Source organism: Papio anubis, chromosome 7, assembly GCF_008728515.1.
Source record: "Papio anubis isolate 15944 chromosome 7, Panubis1.0, whole genome shotgun sequence".
In the NCBI taxonomy this organism is placed as follows: Eukaryota; Metazoa; Chordata; class Mammalia; order Primates; family Cercopithecidae; genus Papio; species Papio anubis.
Window position 1 is genome coordinate 130,739,152 of NC_044982.1, and position 24,246 is coordinate 130,763,397.

At 43.4% G+C, this 24,246-nt stretch overlaps 1 protein-coding gene across 2 annotated transcripts in view; it reads left to right on the forward strand.

The window, feature by feature from the left end:
• The window catches only part of MYZAP (myocardial zonula adherens protein), a 94,153-nt gene that overhangs the window by 13,820 nt on the left and 56,087 nt on the right, over positions 1-24,246 (forward strand). For both annotated transcript variants that reach the window (XM_021940605.2, XM_031668620.1), the window contains exons 3-6: positions 12,406-12,561; positions 15,650-15,742; positions 19,960-20,073; positions 23,805-23,957. In XM_021940605.2, the coding sequence (XP_021796297.2) occupies positions 12,406-12,561; positions 15,650-15,742; positions 19,960-20,073; positions 23,805-23,957 (516 nt within the window). The remainder of the gene's footprint in view (positions 1-12,405; positions 12,562-15,649; positions 15,743-19,959; positions 20,074-23,804; positions 23,958-24,246) is intronic.

A 24,246-nucleotide genomic window follows, 5' to 3' on the forward strand; every position in this document is an offset into this window, starting at 1 on the left:
ACTATAAAAAAGAAAGCTCCTCATTGACGGCGAAGTGTTTGATACTGTCCCTAAGTTTACCGTAGGCCTCTGTCTGTCCTTGCCATCTCCTCCCCACTTTCTACCAAGGACAGAGAGCTGCCTGTGCTGATGCAACTGATGAATGCCAGGAAAAGGAAGCAGGGTGAAAGGAAAATGAAGTTCTGACTAGAGAAAGTGAGAAGAAGTAAAATTGCTGATCTGCCTACAAAGAGTGGATGAGTTCCACTAAAAAGATCCAGAAAAACAGCTAGTTCTGGGTTGCAGCAGGGAAAAGATGAGGGGGATATGGGACCTCTGGAAAATAAAGTGCCACTCAGAGACAAATGGGGTCCTAGTATCCTAGTAAAGGATGAGCAGCCAGTTTGAACGGGCTTTCACTGGCCAAAAATGGGAACAACTGGAGCATCAAACAGAATAATGACAGTCGTGGGTTATAACACAATGGATATTTTTAAAAATCCTTATGTTTATAGTAATAATTGGAGAAGAGGAGTAGAGGCGCAAGATGAGAGGATAAAAAAGGGAAGCCTCCTTTTTTTAATAGAACACTAGCTAATCAGTTTAGAAAATCTCTGTTTTGTAACCTCCAGGTATACTCATCAATAGATGCAAAAATAAGTTGGTGAAAGATTATTGTAGGTTACTCTCAAAGTATCACCCCAATGGATTACTGATTCTAAAGGGACAGTACCTTCACAGTGGAGTAGGCAGGCAACCAGCATTTCAACTGAGTGATTCAACCTAACTTCACCAATAGTAGGACGTGCTGATGTTACATGACTTCTGAGGTGATTTAGCTAAGAGGTGCACAACATCACATACGTAATATTCATGCCAAACTTGTTTAACTAATAATAAGGAAACAGAAAACCAGAATGTGGGACATTCTACTAAACAATTGACCTGAATCCCTCAATAAATTCAATGTTATTTTTAAAAAAGATGAGAATTTGTTGCAGATAGCAGACTAAAGAGACTTAACATTAAATGTAATGAGTGAACCTGGATTAGATCTTGGCAAAAAAAAAAAAAAAAAAAAAAAAAATCCTATAGAAGGTATGCTGGGATGGCTATACAATTTTGTATATACACTATATATTACGTATTATTAAATAAATGTTAATTTTCTTGTGATAATGGTACTATGGTTATGTGGCTGAGTGGCTCTTTCAGCTTCTGTGTAGCTTCGAACATTCTCCAAAGACAAAGTTTGGGAGTAAAAGTCCTAAGCAGAGAGTGGAAGTGGTCAGGCTTCAGCTGCTGCACACCTGCTGATGAACAGGACTGAGTGGGGCCATCTGTCACTAGGCAGTGTCCTCTTCTGTCCTCATTGCTCCTCTCCCTGCCTGTCCCTTTTAGAGCTGATGATTTGGTCCAAGACATGGGCCTGGGCTGTGTCCAGGTGCTCAGAGCTGCTTAGAACACTTTTTGAAGAAGTGGCCTAAGCTGGAGTGAAGGACAGGACAAGGGCCTGGTGGCTGTGCCTGTTGGTACAGATGGTAGAGAAACTGGGGAATATAGTCTTTTGGAGTTAGACCCAAGCTTCGTGCCTTGGGAGATGTTTGTGAAAGTTTTCTGGGTGCCAAAACTGGGGTATTAGGTGCTGGAGGACCCTGGAGGGTCTGTAACCACTGAAGAAGAATCAAGTAATGCCACGGAAGGAGCCTTGTGTGTTTAGCTGTGTTGAGTGGAGTCAACAAATTGTGTGCCAGTTTGCCTGTGTGTCTTGAACAGTGCTTTTCAAACTTGTCAGTAGGACCCTCTTTGAAAAAAAAATCAAAATGTTTTACTGAACCCTCATATGCAAACCAAGCAAAAGTGGTGCTAATGGGGGCCCAAGTCCTCCCAGTCTCCCTTTACCCCTCAGCCCCCAGAAACCCTCCTGTGGATGCTTGAGAACTCCAAGGCCCTGAGGAGCACAGGACAGGCACTGCTGGGATAGCATATGCACCAGGATACTTCTTACACCAGGTGGACCAGGCGTGCAGTCTAAGTGCCTGTGTGTGACACATTGGTGACTCATTGCAGAAGAACTGGGGTAGAGGGGAGGAGGGTGGGGCTGTTGTTTCCCTAGGGATGAAGTCCTTGGGTGGTGTCTGCCCTTGAAGTTTCTAGGGGTAACTGGGAGGTTACTCTGAGTGATTTCATCACCATGTCCTGGCCAGGTTCCTGGCATGAGTCACTGAGGGCCAGGGCCATGCACTGGCGAGGAGACTCTGTAGGGGCCACTTCCTTGGATGTGGTTTCAACATGGCTTCCCCTCCTTGGAACCCATGGAATTGCAAGATGCCAAAACTCTAGATGACCCTACGTGGTCACATGACTTTGGTTCCTTTGAAGAGGGATCGTCTGTGTGCAAAGGCCAGGGGATTGGAGCTGGCTCAGATATGTGAATAGAAAGTTGTAAGTGGCCCGATTGACTTCTGTTGAAGTGAGACTTCTCAAGGATTTCCAGGGTCCTGTTAGAGCTGCAAATGACGAGGGCAGCCTGGGCCTTCCTCAGACTTTCACACTGTTGTGGGAGGTGTTTAATATTGCAGGGATGCCACAGTGTCATGGGACAGCTGGCCATGCATAGAGGCTGCTGCCATTTGGGCCATTCTTCCATCTGCTGTTCTCTAGTCATTGGAGAGAGGAATTACTCCCCATGTAGGTGTGTTGTGGATGGCGTATTTTGCCCATTTCCACAAAGGTGTGTTTGGAGGCTGTCGGATGCAATTACAACAGGGTCAGCACCTTCTGATGGAGTCAAGGGTTTGTGGGGGTGTATTTGGAGGTTTCCTACCCCTAAGGCAGATCCCCTGGCTGCCTGTTCCTTTTAGTCCTTCAGGAGACATCACCTGCCCCGAGACTGCTTTCTGCTGACCACAGATGAGCTCCCAAATGCACAGCTTCCTCATCCTTAAAGTAGACACAACGATGCCTGGTTTCAAAGAGTAAATGAGCTAATATATGCAAAATACCCACCACAGTGTCTGGTTTGTCATATGGATTAAAGAGATAATGACTAAACGCTGAATCTCTTCCCTTTGAATGCCAAACCCAGTGGCCCTGGGTCTTTGTTTTTACCCCCTTAGACCTTCTGGAGTTATTCTCCTGCCTGAAGCTGCCTGTCCTGCCTCTCCTCCTTCCTGACTTTATTTTCTATACACATAGCATCTCTTCCCTCCTCTTAACCCTTGCTGAGGCCCTAGCCATGCTTGGAGTCCCTTCCCTGCCATGTCTCAGTTTATCCAAGTCTTCCCTGTCCTTCAAGGCTCAGCTAAAGGCCCACTTCCCTTCTGGTAACTTCCCTGACTTCCATGTGCTATGGTCACTCTTCCCTTAACCTACAGGACACCCAGGCTGCCCCTTTCATTTGGCACCTAGCCATGTACTGCTAAGAACTCCACGTAGGCATACATATATATTTTTTGCAAAATTTGTGTATAATGTATATGTAGGCACATACACACAGAGAAATTAGGTTGAGTCTTTTTATTCTCTCTTCCCAAAACCTAGGTCTCTGCCTTGCACATAGTCGGTGCTTAATGAATGCTTGTTGGTTATGATGGTTGAGTTTTATATTAGCTTCCTAGGGCTGCCACAACAAAGCATGAAAAACGAGATGGCTTCAGTAACCGAATGTATTCTGTCACAGTTCTGGAGTTCAGACGTCTGGGATCAGGGTGGTGGTGGTGCCCCCTCCGAAGGCTCTAGGGGGAGAGTTCTTCTTTGCCTCTTCCAGTTGCTGGTAGCTCTTGGTGATCCTTGCCTTGTGGCAGTATCACTCCAATCTTCACATGACATTTTCATGTTTCTGTGTCCAGATTTTCCCCTTTTTATAGGGACATCAATAGGGCCCAGTCTAATGGCTTTATCTTAACTTGCCCTGCTCTCCATATAAGGTCAAATTTCTGGGTACTGGGGGTTAGGACTCCAGCATATCTTTTTGGGGGACGCTATTCAACCCATACCTAGGTTCTTTGAGGAAATCACCTTGAATGATATTAACAACTCACATGAATTAGCCATGGGCTTTTATTCGAATATTGAACATTAAAAATCATTAATAATATGGGAGGGTGCTGATTAGTTTATGGGCACAAATTACATGTTGAGAAATTGATAAATGTAGAACATAATGTTTATAAACATGCCAAACATTGAAATTAAAATTGGTAATAAATAGTTTTGAAATTAAGTACCTATTGTTTTCAAAAAACTGAATTTATGTATCCATATTCTTCTCCATAGTCATGCGCAACAGATTCCTATGTGTATATGCAGGGACACACAGAGACAGAACCCACACCAGCTATTGCAGACTTAGCATATTGAATCAGGGCCTCACTGCACAGTTGAATTTTAGGGAATCTGATTTGAGTTGCTTCTGAGTCTTTATGATGGTAAAGTCCTGTGCAAATAGATAAAATAGCTTGAGGCAGATACTGTTTTAAATAGCTATTGACATCCCCACTTTGGAGGTGTCCTTCAGTGACCTGTTGTTTTTAAAGAAGCTGTTTTCTCTCTAGACCTTTGAGAATGCTGAGTGAGAGAGAGCAGATGCAAGGGTATGGATGTAGAGTTGGGAATTTTCATAATCCAATAAAATGTTGAAAAGGAGGAAGTCTTTGCCAGTAGGTTTTATAGTCTTCTTTCCTTTAAAAGCCTTGGATGAATAAGCCTGCTGAATTCTCGTCCTTGGTGTGACTGTTTATACAACCTCGCGGGTTGTTGCCAAGTGAGCGAGTGTGCTGCCATGATTCAGAGCTTCAGGTGGGGGCCGGGCTGCCCTTTGTGACAGCACACCAGGGACTCTGCGTGCCCCTCAGAGATAACAGCCCCTGGAGGATGGGGAGAGACCTAGGGTTTGAGTCCCGGCTTCCTCATGAACCCCTGTGGTGGTTGGGCCAGTCAGGTTATCTCTAGGGGTCTTCATTGCTTCTTCTAGCAAATAGAAGTGTTAGTCTAGAGCCAGTGTTTTTCCACACGTTCCTTTATTAACGTTGGTAAATGTGGAAGTGCTCTTGGTAAAGTGGTCAGGGTGCAGCAGGTGGAGCTGAAATAAGATCAGGGCTATGTTGGCTGCCTCCAGCAGGCCCCCAACTCTTCACCTGACAACCTTGACAGACACGGAGGAGGAGCTGGGAATAGGGTCTGAAAACCCACTGGACTACACAACTCTTTTCCATTTTTTCTAACCTTCTGAGACTTTGTGATTCACTCCCCATGAAGAGAAACCAAGGACAGTTTGGGGGTGACTATTGCGCTGTCAAAGCCAATTTGACAACTGTGATGAGAATAGCAAAAAGACTAAGAAGAGGGTGGACAGACAGACAGATTCATTCAGATAGACATGTAGAGTTGAGTAGGAACCCAGATACTAAAAACTCACACCATTGATACTAGAAACTGCTGGTATCTACTAGTATGCTATCAGCACACTAGGTGTTTTGTGTATTTTATTCCGTATATTCCTTAGACTGCCCACTGAAATTGGTGGTATGATCTCCATTTTATTGTTAAGGACCCTGAAGCTCTTTAAAGTACAGAAAATAACTTTCTTAGGGGCACACAGCTAGTAGACAGTGGATTTGCAATTCCAGCTCAGGTCTGTGACGGGCTGTGTTGCCATGGGAATATTGACTTGCATGCTTTCTCCTATCAGAGAAACTCTGTTTAGGATATTTACATTGTATCAGTCAAGGTTACCTAAGGTGTGTACTATACCCATGGGTTCCAGAAAAGCAGTTCCTGATTTTTTTTTTTTCTCCTATGTATTCTTCACCCTTTTCCGCTGGGGTTATTAGGCCTAAGCAACTACTGTCTGCATCGAAGCTGTACACTAGCTGTACACTAGCACTCCTGTCAGGGTGCTGTCATTACAAATGCCACTCTCTTTGGGACTTCTGCTTGGCTAGAAGCTTTCCTTTTCCTTCTCATCTTAAGCTTTGAAAGTGATCTTTTCTCCTGAGTTTACTTAGGAAGTGAGCACTATTCAGTCTTTGAGACTGTCAGAATTAACGAAATTAGTTTTATTTTTTAGAAACAGGGTCTCACTATGTCATCCAGGCTGGAGCACAGTGGCTGTTCCCAGGTGCAATCATAGCACACGATTGCCTTGAACACCTGGGCTCGAGTATTCCTCCTGTCTCAGCCTCTCAAGTAGCTGGGACTACAAGCATACACCACTGTGCCTGGTCAAGTATTTGATAAGCCGAAGGTTTCAGTTTTTCTGAGAATACGGGCCTGCCCATTTCTCCCTGTTTCTTTCCCAGGCTCTGGAAAGGCCCTTCAGGCTCAGAGGTGATGTTTATTTTTGTCCAAGAAAGCAGAACAGTGTCAAGTATGAGTAATGACCTGCGCCAAATAATTTGCTGAGATAGATACACAGGTTGGACAAGCGAGAGCACATTCCTGAAGTGCCAGCCTCTGCCTGCAAGATGGGCAGGGAACCCAGTGGCTCTGTGCTCAGCAGTCCTGGGTTAGCTGCTGCCCTCTGGCTGGAGAAAAGAGGTCTGAAGTCAGAAGTTTTGGAAATAACTTGGCTTCCAGTCTGGAAGTCACGCGAGTCACGTTATGGCCCTTCTCAATCATACTGGCAGCCAGGATGTGTCACCAGCTGCCCATCCTGGCTGGTGGGGCGGGGTGGGGGACTGGCTGTGTTAGTCTGCTATTGTCAGTTTGATGTACGTTGAGCGGTGTTTCCGCTCTTATTTCCCCTAAGAACCCTGATTGACCAAGGGATTTTCTTGTTTTGCACAGATTAATCCTCAGTGTCAAGGATGAGTATACTCCAAATATTCCATCTTTCTTTTTCCCTTCAAAATGTATTTATGAAGCATCTGTTTATGCTGGGTACCAGAGATAGAGCAGTGAATAAGACAGATGTAGTCCCTGCCTTTGTGGAGCTTGTTGCATTGTAGGATCCTATATTCTCATTTAAGATTTGTACAATATTGTTGGCCTTGTTAACCCAGACTCTTCGATGGCCAGTAAATCCCTTACGAGAGGAATTTAGGCTGAGCTAGTTTTCTGTGGTTACTCTTTCTTTCTAAGGCACTGGCTGCCAGATGTATCTTTAGGGAGGTCAGCCATAGTGTGGGTAGATTTTAAGCTGTGAACACTCACGGGGAACAGCTTAATCCAGAGATTTTGTGTATGTGTTGAGAGTATGGAATGCCCTTTCAGTCAATTTTCCTTCTTTGTAATAACTTTCTTTTTATTCTACACATTTATTTGGCCTTTTATTTTCTTTTGTTTTTTGAGACAGAGTCTCGCTCTGTTGCCCAGGCTGGAGTGCAGTGGTGTGATCTCAGCTCACTGCAAGCCCGCCTCCCGGGTTCACGCCATTCTCCTGCCTCAGCCTCCAGAGTAGCTGGGACTACAGACGCCTGCCACCACACCTGGCTAATTTTTTGTATTTTTAGTAGAGATGGGGTTTCACTGTGTTAGCCAGGATGGTCTTGATCTCCTAACTTCGTGATCCACCCACCTCGGCCTCCCAAAGTGCCGGCATTATAGGCATGAGCCACCGTGCCCGTCCAGGCCTTTTATTTTCAAGCAGATTTTATCTAGTATTGTTCCATGCCCAGGAGGCTTTTAATAGGTCTAGAGTACATTTTTTAAAATTTGATTTTTTAATACCAAGTAGAATTATAAGGAGGCTTGTGATTTTTAAATTAAATTAAATTAAATTTTCTTGAGATAGGGTCTTGCTCTGTCGCCCAGGCTGGAGTGTAGTGGTGTGATCATGGCTTACTGTAGCCTCAACCTCCTGGGTTCAAGCAATCTTCCCACCTTAGCCTCCCAAGTAGCTGGGACTACAGGCCCACACCACCACATCCAGCTAATTTTTGCATTTTTTGCAGAGATGGATTTTTACCATGTTGCCCAGGCTGGTCTCAAAATGCTTGGGCTCAAGCAATCTGCCTGCCTTGGCTTCCCAAAGTGCTGGGATTATAAGTATGAGCCACTGTGCCTGGCTGTAAGGAGGTTTTAAAAAACTTAATTTTGGAGAGTTTCAAACATACAAAATGAGACTGGATCGTGTAATGAGTCACTGGCCCTTTCCCCAGCACCACCTACCTCAATACATGGCCAATCCTGCCTCATCTACATCCATGCTGTATAAGGAAATAAATATACATCATCTGTATCTCAGCATGTTTCTCTAAAAGAGACTGTTTCTTAATATCATCATAATGCTCTTCTGCCTAAAACGTAATACTTTTCTTATTGGGAGGTATTTTAAAGGATACAAGAGGAGAGAAATTTAGCCCCAAACATCTTGCGCAGCATATCAGCTTTTTTCTTTTTTTCCTATGTTCAGTTTTTGACCAAAAGCATGCTGACATTTTATAAAAATGATAGACATCTCTGCTCCTAGCAGCTTTTCTGGGTATACGTGTTGTGACTGGGGTAAACATCAACTGTCTATTCCTCCATCTAAGAAGAATAACAGGTATTCACTTCATTTGGACCATATTTATGTACCCTGAGTAATTCTTAGACCTCTCTCAACTTCTAAAGTTCCCTATTCATTCAGCAAATAGTTATTGAGAGACCATTGCATGTCAGTCACTGTTAGATCTGAGAATTACGGTGGAAAAGAAGACAAACTGGGCCCTGGACTTGCTGGAATTTCAGTTGATAGGGAAGCAGGCCTTCCCCACACAAGGATACTGACATATCCCAACAGTCGCTGGGCTGCAGCTGTAGCAAGTGTCGTGGGGAATCGCTGTGAGAGTGGACCGAGAAGACCTCAGGGGTCCGAAGGGTGAGGGAAGGTATTCTTGATTCTTGAGGAAGCGACATTTCAGCCCAGCAGTGCAGATCGAGGGAACAGCACGTGTGATTACCTTGAAACAAGAAGGAGGTTGGTTCCTAAAGGAACGGAAGGGAGACAGTGAGGCAGGTGTGGGGTTGGGGATGGGTGGGGGAAGTGGAAAGAGCCCCCCACCCTGGGCCTGCCTCTTCCTAATGGCCCTGAGACCTGAAGGCAGGCTCTTGGCTTCCCTGTGACTGGAGACCCTGGGATACCACATGGAGACGTGAGTTCCAGATGCTCTCCTGACTGTAGCACTGTGGTGAAAAAAGAGCTCCAATTTGGAAAGACATAGGCAGGCACTCGCAGGCTGTTACCCTGGAAGAAGAGAGGTCATACTATTTACACAGTAGGGTCACTGTGAGGATTAAAGGAAATATTATATATTGTATATAATGTAATATATGTTATATACAATATGTTATATGACATATATGTTACAATGTATGTTATATGTTATATATAATAAAATCACCTAACAACAAATGTCTTCCCCCTCCTCTTTCTTCAGTAACGTTCTTCTTCACTTTTCCTGTCAGGGCCCATCAGCTACTTGGGCTGCCTCAGGAGTCCCCTCCCCTGGCGTGGAGAGGACTCCATCTCCACTGCGGGTAAAGTCCTGGGGCCGTGCCCTTCCCGGGGCCCTTTTATTTAGACCCTGACCTTTACACAAATGATCAATTCAAACATAATGCTTTTTTCTTTTTGCCAAAAAACATTCAAAGTCCACAAAAGAACATGAAGGAAAAAGTGAAATCTCATTTTCCTGAGGAAACTGTCGTTAGAGATCTGGATTCCATCTTTCTAGAAGTTTTACATACACAAACACACAGTCTTAAAAAACGAAAATTTGAAATTTATGATTTTTCACTCAGTGTATCTTGATCTCTTTCTGTGTGTACAACTTTGAGACCTGGGCCGCTCAGGAGTGTTCTACAGACCTCAGTGTTCCTGGCATTGCTTGTGTTTTCCCCGCTCCGTGGTGGCCTCATCTCCCTGCCCAGGCCAGGGGCAGGATCCTCTGTGTCCAGCCACCTGAGTTTTCCTGCAAGCCAGTTCACCTCTGAAAGCCTTTGCTTTGCAGAAATGCGTTTCAACAAGCTCTGTGTCGTAATCGGCTTGTTTTTGAGGAACTACGTGGAGTCTGTGACTGAAAGATCTTGCTTTTGTTTCCTGGTATTTGGGGAGTTTCATTAGAGCTTTTCCTCTTCCTGGTTATATGTCCGGTAAATTGGGGATAACTCAATGCCAGCTTGTGACTCTGCTGCAAACTATTTAACAGCTCAGTTACCCAAACTTAAGCACAAATGTCAGGGTAGCATCAGTGCTTTTGGGACCCAGCTGTAAGGGACTCAGGGGGAAGGCGTTTACCAGAAGCAAGTACAAGGAATCACAGCCCCTTGCATCCATCTCTTTCCAAGTGTGGGAAGAAGGGCGAGAAGCAATGGTTGTTGTATTGTCTTACTTTTAAAAAACCTTACATTGAAACGGAGCAAAACAAAACAAAGAACAAGCAAGATAGAAAGGTATAAAGAAAATGACAAAAGTCCATCCTGATCTCTAGCGCGCCCACCCCACCCGAGGTTCCCTCCTTAGAGACCTGTAAGATTCATCATCATCACGTAGCTTTCTAGACCTTTCTTTGATTTTGCAAACTTTGAATGAATGGGATCATAAAGTACTTACTGTTCTGCCACAGTGAATGATTTCCAAATGCAGACTAAAGTTTTGTGTGTTAAAAAATATTTTGTGGGCCAGGTGCGGTGGCTCATGCTTGTAATCCCAGCACTTTGGGAGGCCAAAGCAGGCAGATCACTTGAGATCAGGAATTTGAGACCAATCTGGTCAAGATGGTGAAACCTTGTCTCTACTAAAAGTATAAAAATTAGCCGGGTGCAGTGGCTTACGCCTGTAATCCCAGCACTCTGGGGGCTGAGATGGGCGGATCACAAGGTCAAGAGATCAAGACCATCCTGGCCAACATAGTGAAACCCCGTCTCTACTGAAAATACAAAAATTAGTTGGGCATGGTGGTGTGCACCTGTAGTCCCAGCTGCGCAGGAGGCTGAAGCAGGAGAATTGGTTGAACCCAGGAGGCGGAAGCTGCAGTGAGCCGAGATTGCGCCACTGCACTCCAGCCTGGCAACAGAGTGAGACTCTGTCTCAAAAGCAAACAAACAAAATACAAAAATTAGCTAGTGTGGTGGTACACACTTGTAATTCCAGCTACTTGAAAGACTGCGGCAGGAGAATCACTTGAACCTGGGAGGTGGAGGTTGCAGTGAGCCAAGATCACGCCACTACACTCCAGCCTGGGTGACAGAGTGAGACTCTGTCTCAAAAAAAAAAAGCGTTTTTTTGTTTTTGTTTTTGTTTTTTTTCCAAGTACATGGCAAGAATCTCTGTGTAAAGGCAGTTGAAAAGTTAGCAGGAGAGCAGAATTACCCTTATGGAATTTGGGTTTCTGTGCTGTGGGATTGTCGAGGTACCTGGGTCCGCCCCAGGGAAAATTGAGAGAAGATCAGTTTGTCTGAAGTCTCAGTCCTTGATCTTGGATTTTTTCTTACTTCTCTCCCTTCCGTGTTGTGAAGACCCCTACTCTGTCCCCTGCATCTAAACATAACTTGCGGTATGGGGAGGTGCTTAATGTCAGACAGAATCACAGAGCCAGGCTTGAATGTAGATGTGTGTCTATAAGCAAGTTGCCTAACCTCTTTGAACTTCAGTTTTCCCAGCTATGAAGTGGAAAGTACAGAAAGGACAATTGCTGTGTCACAGAGTGGTTGCGAACATTAAATGTGCTTAGGAATATTTCTAGCTTATAGTAGGCGCTCAACAAATCTTAATATACCCCTTTCCTGCTTGCTAAGCCTTCATTCTATAAAAGCGTGTTAAGGCTTGGACATGTTACTGTTTCTCAAGGGTATTTGCATTTCAACAATGACCAAAACTTTAACTGAAGGAATTAAGAACCAGCCAACAGGACTGGGAGGATCCTTTTGGGCTGCAGTCGCACCACCTCTTCCTGGCTTTTCAGAAATATTACATGAATGGTCACAACAGGTTATGTACTAACACTACCCCCTTTTTCAGAACTTGGCCCCAGGACCAGCCCTACCCTCAGAGGACAGTTTGGCTGCTAGATGACCGCCAGCCTCAACCTTGTGCGTTGTAGGCCATGTATTTAATGATGAGGTTGGAGTCATATGGAGAAGCTGGGAAAAGGGGAAAGATAGCATTATTAAGAGCATGAGGTTTCAAATGCTTGCTTTTGTTACTAGGACAACACAAGTCCATCTGGTATCTTTGTGGGAGTTACTCCTAGGTGAGTGGACGGGCCCTTATAGACATTAGCAAAGGGTGCTGTTCCTCCGGGATACATGCAGCCCAAGCCTATGCCAAATCAACTTGGTGAACAGAGAGCAGGTGGGATTTTTGCTCCCTCCATCTCCACTGCCAGGCAATGAGTGCTGGGCACAATTTGCATAATCATACACAGTGGGCCCATTATGACAACTGTTTGCATGAGGCTTAAAGAGTCATTATTCTTTTTCTCTTTTCCTACTTTCTTTTAGCATCTTGACCTGAGCAATGGAGAACCTACCAGGAAACTTCCTCAGGGTGTTGTTTATGGTGTGGTGCGAAGATCAGATCAAAATCAGCAGAAAGAAATGGTGGTGTATGGGTGGTCCACGAGTCAACTGAAGGAAGAGATGAACTACATCAAAGATGTGAGCCATTTAAGAGTTTTTGCCCCCATCTGTTTTCTTTTTGTAGCATGCAAGAGGATGGAGTTGGAAGCATTGAAGTGAATGTAATAAGGTATTTTGAAAGAATTCTTAATGTTATCATTTTGGCTGGAAATGTTTCTGTGTTTGGTTTCTGGAAATGGTAATGTTAAAGTACAGATGTAAATCTGCAAGGAAGGAAAGGTTGAACTTCTGCTGGATGGATGTTACTAGGTAAGTATACTTAGGAGAGCAGATGGCTTCCTCCTTCCGTGTAGGGTTTGGAGGCTCTTGAGTGGTTTTTCTTTATCACACTTACCAGTCCCAAATCCATCCCTGGCAAAAGGAATAGGAAGACGGTGGCTGATTCAGACCAATCAGTTGGGTTGAAACAAATGCTAGGAAGTCAACCACAATAGACTTTGTCCAACCAAGCCAATCAATGCCATTCACTTCCTTGTATTTAATAGTTTATTTCCTATCTTTTAAATTACATGTTCTTTTGAGAAAATTTGGGAAATACAAATATGTATGAAGAAGAAAATAAAATCACTCATAATCTCACCATTCAACCAGAGCAACTGTTAACATTTTGGAGTATTTCTCTCTCTCTCTCTCTCTCTCTTTTTCTCTCTCCATTTCTTTTCATTCCATCCTGTGTTCCCCTAGATTGACTGATTCCCCTCTTGACCAAACCACCCAGCTTGTGTGGAAGAGGAGATGGGCTGCTCTGACACTGATGGGCTCACATTATAGACCAGTGGCTTAGAAAGTGCTTGTAAGAGGCAGTGTGGGGCCAGGGAGTCACCCAGGCCTGTGAGCTCACAGTCCTTGCTTTGAGCTCCAGCTCTGTGTCTGGCCCAGCAAGTCACTTTTACTCGGTGCATACTTCAGTCCTCAGGCTGAGATTGTGGGGGTTAGCTGGGCTTTAATACCTAAGGTTAAAAACACAGCTCTGTGAGCCCCATTTTATTTTGTGGGTTTTCAGATAAGATGCAGACTCACGATGTCTTAGCTTTTGTGTGAGTTTTTAAAAGGAACATTTGTTGAATTTAAAAAATAATAAATGCTTAGCAGAAAGTATGAGGAAAAGCCAGAAAAATTAACATGCATATACATAATGTGTATGACAGCCACCAACCTCAAACTCCTAGTTATCCCAGCTTTCAAACATAATTTTAAAACTTTATTTTATTATATATTTTTGAGACAAGGTCTCACTCTGTCATCCAGGCTGGAGTGCAGTGGCACAATCACAGCTTACTGCAGCTTCTACCTCCCCAGCCTCAAGTGATCCTCTTGCCTCAGCTTCCCAAGCAGCTGGGACTGCAGGTGCGTGCCACTACCCATAGATAATTTTTTGTAGAGTTGGGATTTTGCCATGATGCCCAGGCTGGTCTCAAACTCCTGGACTCCAGTGAACCTCCCACCTCAGCTTCCCAAAATGCTGGGATTACAGGTGTAAGCCACTGTGCCTGGCCTCCAGACATAATGTTTAACCTTTCAGAATATTCAATTCTTGAATTTCCTGTTAAGAATAGCTCAGACATTTTAACTTTCTTGTATTTTTTTCTCAAGGAAATATATAGACCTTCCTCATTTAAATGCTCCAGAGGCATGGCTCCTCTCTTAATAACCTTCTAAACAGAGTCCTGAGTCCCAGATTGCCCAAGACAAAGACAGGAGGAGATGTTGGCTAATCCTGAGTCGTGGATGACTTGTGCCAAAGTCACATGACCTGGAATTACTACCCTCCACTGTGATCTGCAACTTAAAACTAACTTTCAGGTCCCTCCTGCCACAGGTGGCTTCGGTATCATCCCTGGCCTGGTCGTTGCAGTATTTGCCTTTAGCTCAAGATTCCACCCACTCAGCACTGGGAGCAGCGCAAGAGCCAGCTCAGGGCCACACGTGAAAGCCGTTCTGCCTGCCTAGAATGAAAAGTTGTACTTTTAACCTCATTTTCCCAAAATGTTTGTAGTTAATGGCAAGAAAGTAGACTCTATTTTTAGAATTCATATCCGGAAGTCTTGGAGTCTTGACTCTCCTTTCCCCCAAATCTCCACCAATATCCAGTAACCCCTAATAAACATGCTGTCTAATTTAAAACAATGTGCTTCAAAATTAAACCTTCCAATACTATGTCCTAAATACTTCCATTCTAACCAAACTGCTGCCTTTAGGCCCTTCCTAAAAGAGAAATTCTGGAGTGTGCTGGAGAAAACTCCCTTGAGACTTCCTGCCCTTTTTGAGGATTCCTGAGTATTTCCCCCATCCTAGGGACACCAGAAGAAAAGAGGAGACAGGGACTGTTTGTAAGGTCTTTTGTTGTGTTTTTAAAGTTTTTGAGGTCCTGCTAGGCCTCTGAAAGTAGTACTGTAGAGAAACTTGAACAGTGTTTGTGTAAACAAGTGTTTTGGGGATCACTTGAACTTTTGTTATGTTTACTGCCTTGTGTATTATTGGTGATTATTGAGGAACTGACTTTCCAATTTATGGGCTCTCCAGGGTTCATATTTTACTTCCTTCCATTCCAGATATTTAATTGCTCTTTGGCAGTCAGAGCAGAGAGAGGGAAAATTAGAGGTTGCTTTTTGGTTTCTTTGCTCCTCTTAGCCATGAGTCTGTTAAAACACATTCTACTTGTAAAAATACGTGATGGGAAAAGGGCAAAACCTTGCCCAAATGTAATTTGAGGGTGATAGGTGAATTTCAACAAACTATTTTTTCTTCAGAGTTCATTTGGCTAATTAATATTTATTATTATATTTATGTGTAATTATCTAGAATTATATGTAATTAATATATCATATTAACATATATTTTAATATATTCTATATTAATACATGCCTATATATTTTATTATGTATATAAATATACATATAAAATTATACATATAAATTATTTGGATAATTCCTATCTAGTTTCTAACTAATTGTTGGGGGTGACCTCCCTTCATTTCCTGACTGTCTTGTTCTTAAGAGTATTTTTATGTGGGTTCCTTCTTTCTTTAGAGTTTCTTAAAAGTTTTGGAAAGCTTGTATGAAAATGTTATAGCTTGATCTCTAACTAGTATCTCTGTGGGCTACAGGTGAGAGCCACTTTGGAAAAAGTGAGAAAGCGAATGTATGGAGACTATGGTGAGATGAGGCAGAAGATTCAACAGCTCACCCAGGAACTTTCAGTAAGTCATTATCTCAGTTGCTTGGAGATAGGGAGGCATGGCAGAGCTCAGAGTGGTCTCTCAGTTGCTAGTGTCTAAAGATATTAGAGTATCTAGTCTTGTTTATCAATAGAATTATATTTTAAATAAACTGAGGAAGTTTTTATCACAGAATGAAATGTGTTACCTAAAGGGACATTTTTGTGGCAAGAATAATCTTCTTCATGTTCAAAGCATTCCCACCAAAGTCAGGAGCAAAACAAGGAAGCCAGCTATCACTATTATTATTTAACATTGTTCTTGACATACTAGCCAAACAAGAGAAATAAACATACAGGTTTAAAAATGGCACAGATAGATGGAAAACTATCACTGTTTACAAACCATATGACTGTATACCTGGAAAGCCCAAGTGAGCATGAGCTGATGAAAGAAAAACTACTATGAACAAATAAGGAATTCGTTATTTGTAGCAGGGTATAAAATTTTATACACGCACACACACACACACAGAGGATATAGAATTAATATATACAAACAGGTTTCAATGTACAAAAAATTTCCAAAAGATCATCAACAGAAAAATACTACATACCTAGGAGTCAACTATAATAAGTGGAAAGAAACACCATGTGCTTTGAAAGGAAGACTCAGCATCATAAGGTCCACGTTACTGTACCAATTTGATGTGACCCAATAAAAAGACCACAGCACTTTGGGAGGCCGAGACAGGCAGATCACGAGGTCAGGAGATTGAGACCATCCTGGCTAACATGGTGAAACCGCGTCTCTACTAAAAAATACAAAAAAACTAGCTGGATGAGGTGGTGGGTGCCTGTAGTCCCAGCTACTTGGGAGGCTGAGGCAGGAGAATGGCGTGAACCCGGGAGGCGGAGCTTGTAGTGAGCTGAGATCCGGCCACTGCACTCCAGCCTAAGACCAACAGGTTTTGTTTTTTTATAAGTGGAGTAGGTGATTCTAAGGTTTATATAGAAAATAAATAAAAAGAGTTGCAAAAATAATGAGAAAAAAGAGCAATGAGAGGGAGTAGCCTTATTAAATGTTAAAAGAAAGTGAAAAAGCCTCAGAGAGTGAAACAGTATCGTAGTGGCACATAAATAGACAAACATCAGTTAAAAATACTCCAGAAATGTACCCCAATATGTGATAAATGTAGCATCTCAAAAAAGGAAGGAAAATGGACTAGTCAATGTGCGCTATTAGGAAAACTTACGTGCTGTTGGAAGTCTTATACCTGGATAAATTCCAAATGTACCAAAGATTTAAATGTGAAAAATAAAACCCAAAAGTGCTAGAAGAAAAATATGTGTGAATTCGTTTATACCCTTGGGGTAAGGGAATGCCTTTTCTTATTATGACATAAAATCCCAAAACTGTGAAAGGAAAGGCTGATAACTTTGACAACTTTAAAATGAGAAAGTCCTGATGGTAAAAATGTCAAAGTCAAATGACCGGGAAAAATTATTTGTCCTTCATGTCATAGATAATAGGCTCATTTTCTGAATATTTAAAGATCCCCCACGAATCAAGAAGAAAAAGGCTACAACTCGTAAAAATAGACTAAAGATTTGTAACAGGTAATTATACTAAAGGAAAGATGGAGAGCTCTTACGTGTATGACAGGATGGTCTGCCTCCCCTGTCATTTAATGCAGGTTAAAACCATCCCATGATATAATTTTTATCTATTAGACCCGCCAAAATGCAAGAGGCAGGCAGGACATTGTTCACAGGCCTATGGGCAAACAAGCGGGTTGCTGATGAAAATGCAATTCGCTATTACTCTTATAGAGAACAATTCAGCATTATCGATCAAAATTACAGATGCTTAGATCCTTTGACCCAGCAATTCTATTCCTCTCACATATGAAGAAAGACATAAGGATAGACTTATTTATTGCAGCATTGTTTGTAATAGTAAAATCATTGGAAACCTAAATGTCTATCAAGAAGGGGAAAGTGGCCAGGCACGTTGGCTCATGCTTATGATCCCAGCACTTTGGGAGGCCGAGGCAGGTGGATCATTTGAGGTCAGGAGTTCGAGACCAGCCTGGCCAACATGGTGAAACCCTGTCTCTACCAAAAATGCAAAAATTAGCCGGGCATGGTGGTGCAGGTAGTAATCCTAGCTCCTCGGTAGGCTGAGGCAGGAGAATCGCTTGAGCCTGGGAGGCGGAGTTTGCAGTGAGCCAAGATTGTGCCACTGCACTCCAGTCTGGGTGACAGAGTAAGACCCTGTTTCAAAAAAAAAAAAAAAGGGAAAGTAAGATAAATTATGTATCTCTACAATAGAATATATGCAGTTGTAAAAGAAAAAAGAAAAAATGCAAGTAAGCCCTTGAAGGGGAGATACAGAGAGAGATGTAGATGGTGAATAAAAGCAAGATGCAAGAAAATATGTAGGAAAATTTTGCTACCATTTGTATAAAACAGGAAGAGAAGATAAACGTAATCAGGATTGTTCTGTGTGTGCACAAAAAGTTACTAAAAGGATAATCCAGAAAGTAATGAACTACTGTTTCTAATTGGGAGGCAGGAATGGGCAGGTGGTAACTGAGCAGGGTGGTAATTTTTTATAAAAATATAAAAGTAACTTTATACTTTTTAAATGTTTGCACCGTGTGAGTGTATTACCTACTCAAAAATTTAAGAAAAATAACCTTCCTCTAGTTTAGCCAAGCTAATGCTTGTGGACATTTAAAAAAATTGGTTATTAATAATCTCAGAGATAAAAGTCCCTGTCTATACGACATACCTTCCATAAGAGTTAGTATCTGTGGGGAAGAAGGGCAGTTACAACAGTCATGCATTACAGTTCAATTTATGACTGGGCTGTGAGATTAAGTGCTTAAGTAACACCTACTACCTTGATGATAGGAGTGGGGCTATGTAAATTTATCCACCCAGCTCATTCCCACTGGCATGTGGGAGGGCATTTGTGAAATTCTCACCTGCTTATGGAAAGTCATTCTGCCATGACTGTCGGACACCAATGACTGTCATCAAAGCCAAAGAATTGGATTTGCAATATATGCGTAAACAAGACTCTGCTCCTTGCTTTCCATCACCGTCTCCTAAACCCCCTCATTTTCTCATGCTAGAATTGTCCCAGAAACCCTGTCTCTCTGCCTGCGGGTCTCCTCCTTCTCCAAGCCATCCTACATATTGCAGCCAGATTAAGGTTGCTAAATGATTGCTGTTGAAACACACTGCTGAACACAAAGCTGCCACGTGCTCCTGGGCCTGGTCTGCTGCTTCAATTCTGTCTCCACTCTCCAGGGTGCACCTCCTGCTCTGCTGGGCCAGGGCTGCTTCCTGCTGCTCCCAGAGGACACATGGGGGGCCTTCCTGGAGACTTCTACCCTCAGTCCTAACTATATCTAGCCTCTTGCCAATATCTAGGTCAAGACTGGCCTCTGACTCAGACATGTTAAACACGCACACCCAACAAAGACAGCAGCAACAACAGCAGCAACAAAACAACTCTTTTGTTTTGTTTTGTTTTTTAAATGAGATGGAGTTTTGCTGTTGTCACCCAGGCTGGAGTGCAATGGTGCCATCTTGGCTCACTGCAACCTTGGCTCACTGCAACCTCAGCCTCCAGGGTTCAAGCGATTCTCCTGCCTCAGCCTTCCACGTAGCTGGGATTACAAGTGTGCGCCACCACGCCTTTCTAATTTTTGTATTTTTAGTAGAGATGGAGTTTCACCACATTGGCCAGGCTGGTCCCGAACTCTTGACCTCAGGTGATCCGACTGCCTCGGCCTCCCAAAGTGCTGGGATTACAAAAACAACTCTTGAGAATTGAGTGAGACTAAAGCATATTCTCTCCATGGTGACTACAAACAGCAAGGTGGCTGCAGAAGTTATTTCAACTGGGTTCTAGTTCTAGGAGTGCCGCTTCTGAGCTTTTTGACAATGAGCAAATCACATAACCTCTCTGCTTATTTTCTTCCTTGCAAAAGACAACGTTCTGACTCCTGCACAGTGTTGTTGAGAGGGCTCAGCGAGGGTCTGTGAGTAAACACTCTCCAAAGGAAGATGATTCTTGCCCTTCTACTCTGTGGGTCATACAGATATTGACTTTTAATTTAAAGCTTTACTTTAGATATTGTTAAAGTAGATGCGGCTTCAACAGAAGAAAGTTCCAGCCTAACTGAAGATTGTCATGAACGTGTAGGGATTGATTTTGTGTGACTGTCTCCTTGATCTGTCCAGGTTTCCCACGCCCAGCAGGAGTATCTGGAGAATCACATCCAAACCCAGTCATCTGCCCTGGATAGTTTTAATGCCATGAACTCAGCCTTGGCGTCGGATTCCATTGGCCTGCAGGTACTCATCTGGTTACTGCTATGACAGGGCAACCTAGCTGAATCAAGAGTGGGGCCTGTGCCTTTGTAGAAAAATAAGTCACAGAACATCCTCAGCTCATCATTCAGAATTCTTTAAGCAGAACCACTGTGAAGACTTATGTCCAGAAGACAGTGAAGGAAATTGAATGAAGCATTTCCAATCTGAGACTTTAAGGCTTTGGTTTTGCTCTCACTGAAAAGGGAATTTAGACCCTGAGTTTAGCGTGAGAGATGTCGCTTGCTCCACCAGATACCCGAGTATTCCTCAGCATCAGTACCTAACCCCGCACATCAGCCCTCTTCCTCCAGCCCCAGTGCCACAAGAAGCACCACCTAATCACAGAATAACACAGACTTCACCAAAGACAATCTGTACTCTTTCATGGCAAGCAATATAAAAAAGGCTTGTAAACACTTTTTTATAATTAGAAATAATTTTGTATCAGAAAGAATCATGAATATTCCACGTCTTGTTGTAGCAGACAGGGAAAGAGAAAGACCCAGTATCTTATATTTGTGAAAATGCATGTTGTTATCTCACTTTGAGGGATTCTTTTCTTGGCTGATTTGGTTTAGTAGGAGCCAACCATTCAAGTGCTTCCCATTTTTACTCTTATAAATCCCCTAACATGCAAATTAACTTGAAAATGTTCAAAACAAAGCATTATGTGTGTTTGAAATAGCTTCCCTTAGTCTTCATTTCCAAATATATGAACAATAGTTTTTACCTCTCCTCCAACTTTATTTGGCTCTTATCTTTTTATCCTCCTCTCAGAAGTTCCAAAAGCTATTTCAAATCCTTTCTGGTTCTATATAAGTAATTTATCAGATAAACAAATTTTCATGTTGGGATTCTCCACTTCCCCTAATTCTCTGATAACAGTTGGTATGGGCAGCAGTGACAACATCAAGGCTTGGCCACTGTCCTGGAGTGGGTCTGGATGGCCTCCTGTTTGGGTTCGTCTGGGATGCCCATTTCTGGTGGGGCCTCTGAGTCCCACCCTTTTCCTGGCTCTCTTGAGTGTATGCCAGCTTTCCCCTGGCCTCAGGCCAAGCCCCACTGGTTCTGGTTTGCTCAGTAGCCTTTGTTTTCCCTTCCTCCTGTGGTCAGGGGGCTTGCCAAGGCTCCCTTTCCTCCCCTGTCGGATGCCGTCTTATTCCCAGCCCACCAGCAAGGGCTTTATCTCACCTGAGTTCAGACTTAGTTGGTATTTTTACTACATCTCTGGTTTTTCTTCCCAGAAAAAAAAATATATATATATTTGCTAGTCTTTTCTGGCAATTCTTCTGCTTTGCTATCTGGCCAACACTCTGGCATTTACTCCAGAGGCCAGCTGTTTGACTATGACCCAGGCACCTTGACTGATTCCTAGTTATCGTGCAGGCTCTTAGTCCTGGACAGCCAAAGGAGCCTTATAGCTAAAACCGCTGAGAGAAAGTGACAAAGAGACAGAGAGACAGACAGACAGAGAGAGAGAAAGAGAAGGAGAAGGAGAAGGAGAAAGAGGTGCCATCTCACAGCAAGAAACTCAACCTGCTGGAGGAAGAGGGCTGATGTACGGTGTACTCCCACTGATGCTGAGGACCACTCGGGTACCTGGTGAACCAAGTCTGAAGGTAGCTGGCTTCTTCCTTATGCAAGATCCCAGCCTCTCCCACTGGCCCACTCTACCCACTTTCATTATTATTGACAGGGAGGCCAGACCCTTGGTTTGATTCCATAGAATGTCAGAGCTAGAAAGAACTGAGAGGATCTCTAATCCCTTTGTTTTATGAGTAAACAAACTGAGGCCAACAGAGAGAAATGACACGAGCAAGATGCCTACCTAGTGACAGAGCCAGGATTAGAAGAATCCCGGTCTCTTGGGCCAGAGTGTAGGTTTTTTTATGGATACAAGAGTAGCATCTGTGAAGCCAGTGGGGCTGGGGGAGTGGGTAGCTGGCCTAGGTGGTTTCTAAAGCCCCTTGAAGCTCAAATGTTCTGTGACTCCATGCTTCCAAATGGCTTCAGTATTTCCTTTAGTATCTAATCACCTCCTTCAGAAATTCTTTTTCTCGATTCAAGTAGGTTTAGGAGCGAAAGGCTTATATTGTCCAAAGTAGAGGCTGAGGAATTGAGGAAGCTTCAGAGACTGATCATCTAGACAAGAGCACAGAGGTGTTAGAAATAGTGCCCAACACCAGGGATTTCACATCTTCTAATGCGAAGTTGTAGATGACTGGGGACATAGTACAAGATGCCTTTCCAGTGGCAGGGATTCTATGGAGGCCATTTATCTCTAAGGAGAGTTAACCAAGTAGAAACCAAAGCAGTAAATAGCAACACGATTTTTTTTCTTTTTCTTTTTTTATTATTTTTTTAGAGATGGGGTGTTGCTCTGTTGCCCAGGCTGGAGTACAGTGGTGTGATCATAGTTCACTGCAGCCCCTACCTCCTAGGCTCAAGTGATCCTCATGCCTCAGCCTCCTGGGTAGCTGGGGCTACAGGTACACACAACCATGTCTAGCTGGTTTTAAATTTTTTTTTGTAGTTGCCCAGTCTTGAACTCCCACCTCAGCCTCCCGAAGTGCTGGGATTATGGTCATAAGCCATCACGCATGGCCAACACTATTGATTTAAACATCCTTGCTTCAGTGTGGCCTGGAGCAAAAATCACTTGTCTGCATTACCAAATTCTGTTCCTTAGTACTTCTTTATTGCTACCCCTCTCTGCCTAAGGCAGGAAGGTGAAACGTTTGCAGGTATGCGAGTATTCTCAGTCATGTTGTCACTATCCTGGCAGGCAGTCTAGAAGCACAGAAGGGATAGCTCTTTTAAGAAAAAGAGGAGGCTGGGCGTGGTGGCTCACGCCTGTAATCCCAGCACTTTGGGAGGCCGAGTCAGGTGGATCACAAGGTCAGGAGTTCGAGACCAGCCTGGCCAATATGATGAAACCCCATCTCTACTAAAAATACAAAAATTAGCCAGGTGTGGTGGCAGGCACCTGTAGTCCCAGCTATTCAGGAGGCTGAGGCAGGAGAATTGCTTGAACCTAGGAGGCGGAGGTTGCAGTGAACGGAGATCACGCCACTGCACTCCAGTCTGGGTGACAGAGTGAGACTCTGTCTCAAAAACAAACAAGAAAGGAAAAAAAAAGAGGGATGTCTCTATTCTATAAAGCTCATATTTTGTTTTCTGATTTCATTGTGGCAATTTGGGAAATACAGAAAAAATAAATAAGAAAATAGATATCCATAGCCCTATCACATAGTGAAAACTATCATTCAGATTTCTTCCTAGTCTTTTTCCCCCCAGTGCATAAACATGTGTTTGAACCAATGCTTATACATAGTTTTCAAAATGGGATTGTACTATACTGTTTTCAAAGGCTGTTTTTTTTCCCATGTGAAATGATGTATTATAACACTTTTCCTTGGAAGGGCTCCATTTTAGTCCATTTCCATCCATCCTAAGCAGTGGCGAGTGGTGTTGGCAGCAGCTATGGGATGGTATGGGAGAGGCTTTCAGTCCCACCAAGCTACAGGGGCAGACCTCTTGGCCACCATGGGAGACCCGCAGTCCCTCACAGCACAGGGTCCCAGACTGGCAGCTGCTGTAGCCTAGGACAGCTACCCCAGTGGTTAATGATAAGGGGACTTCCCAGTGCGTGGTGCAGCCCATGTGTTTTCACGCCACCGGATCTGGTTTTGTTTTTGTTTTTATCCTCATAGAAAACCCTTGTGGATGTGACTTTGGAAAACAGCAACATTAAGGATCAAATCAGAAATCTGCAGCAGACGTATGAAGCATCCATGGACAAGCTGAGGGAAAAGCAGAGGCAGTTGGAGGTAGCGCAAGTTGAAAACCAGCTGCTGAAAATGAAGGTGGAGTATAAAAGCCTAGATTTATTTTCTATGCACCTTTCTCCTCTTCTCCCTTTTCTCTTCCCATCTTCAACGTTTCCATTTCCTTTTTCCATTCTCTTCTTCATTGGATTTTTTTTTTTGAGACAGAGTCTTGCTCTGTTACCCAGGCTGGAGTACAGTGGCACAATCATGGCTCACTGCAACCTCTGCCTCCCCGGTTCAAGCAATTCTTGTGCCTCAGCCTCCCAAGTAGCTGGAATTACAGGCGTGTGCCACCACGCCCAGCTAATTTTTGTATTTTAGTAGA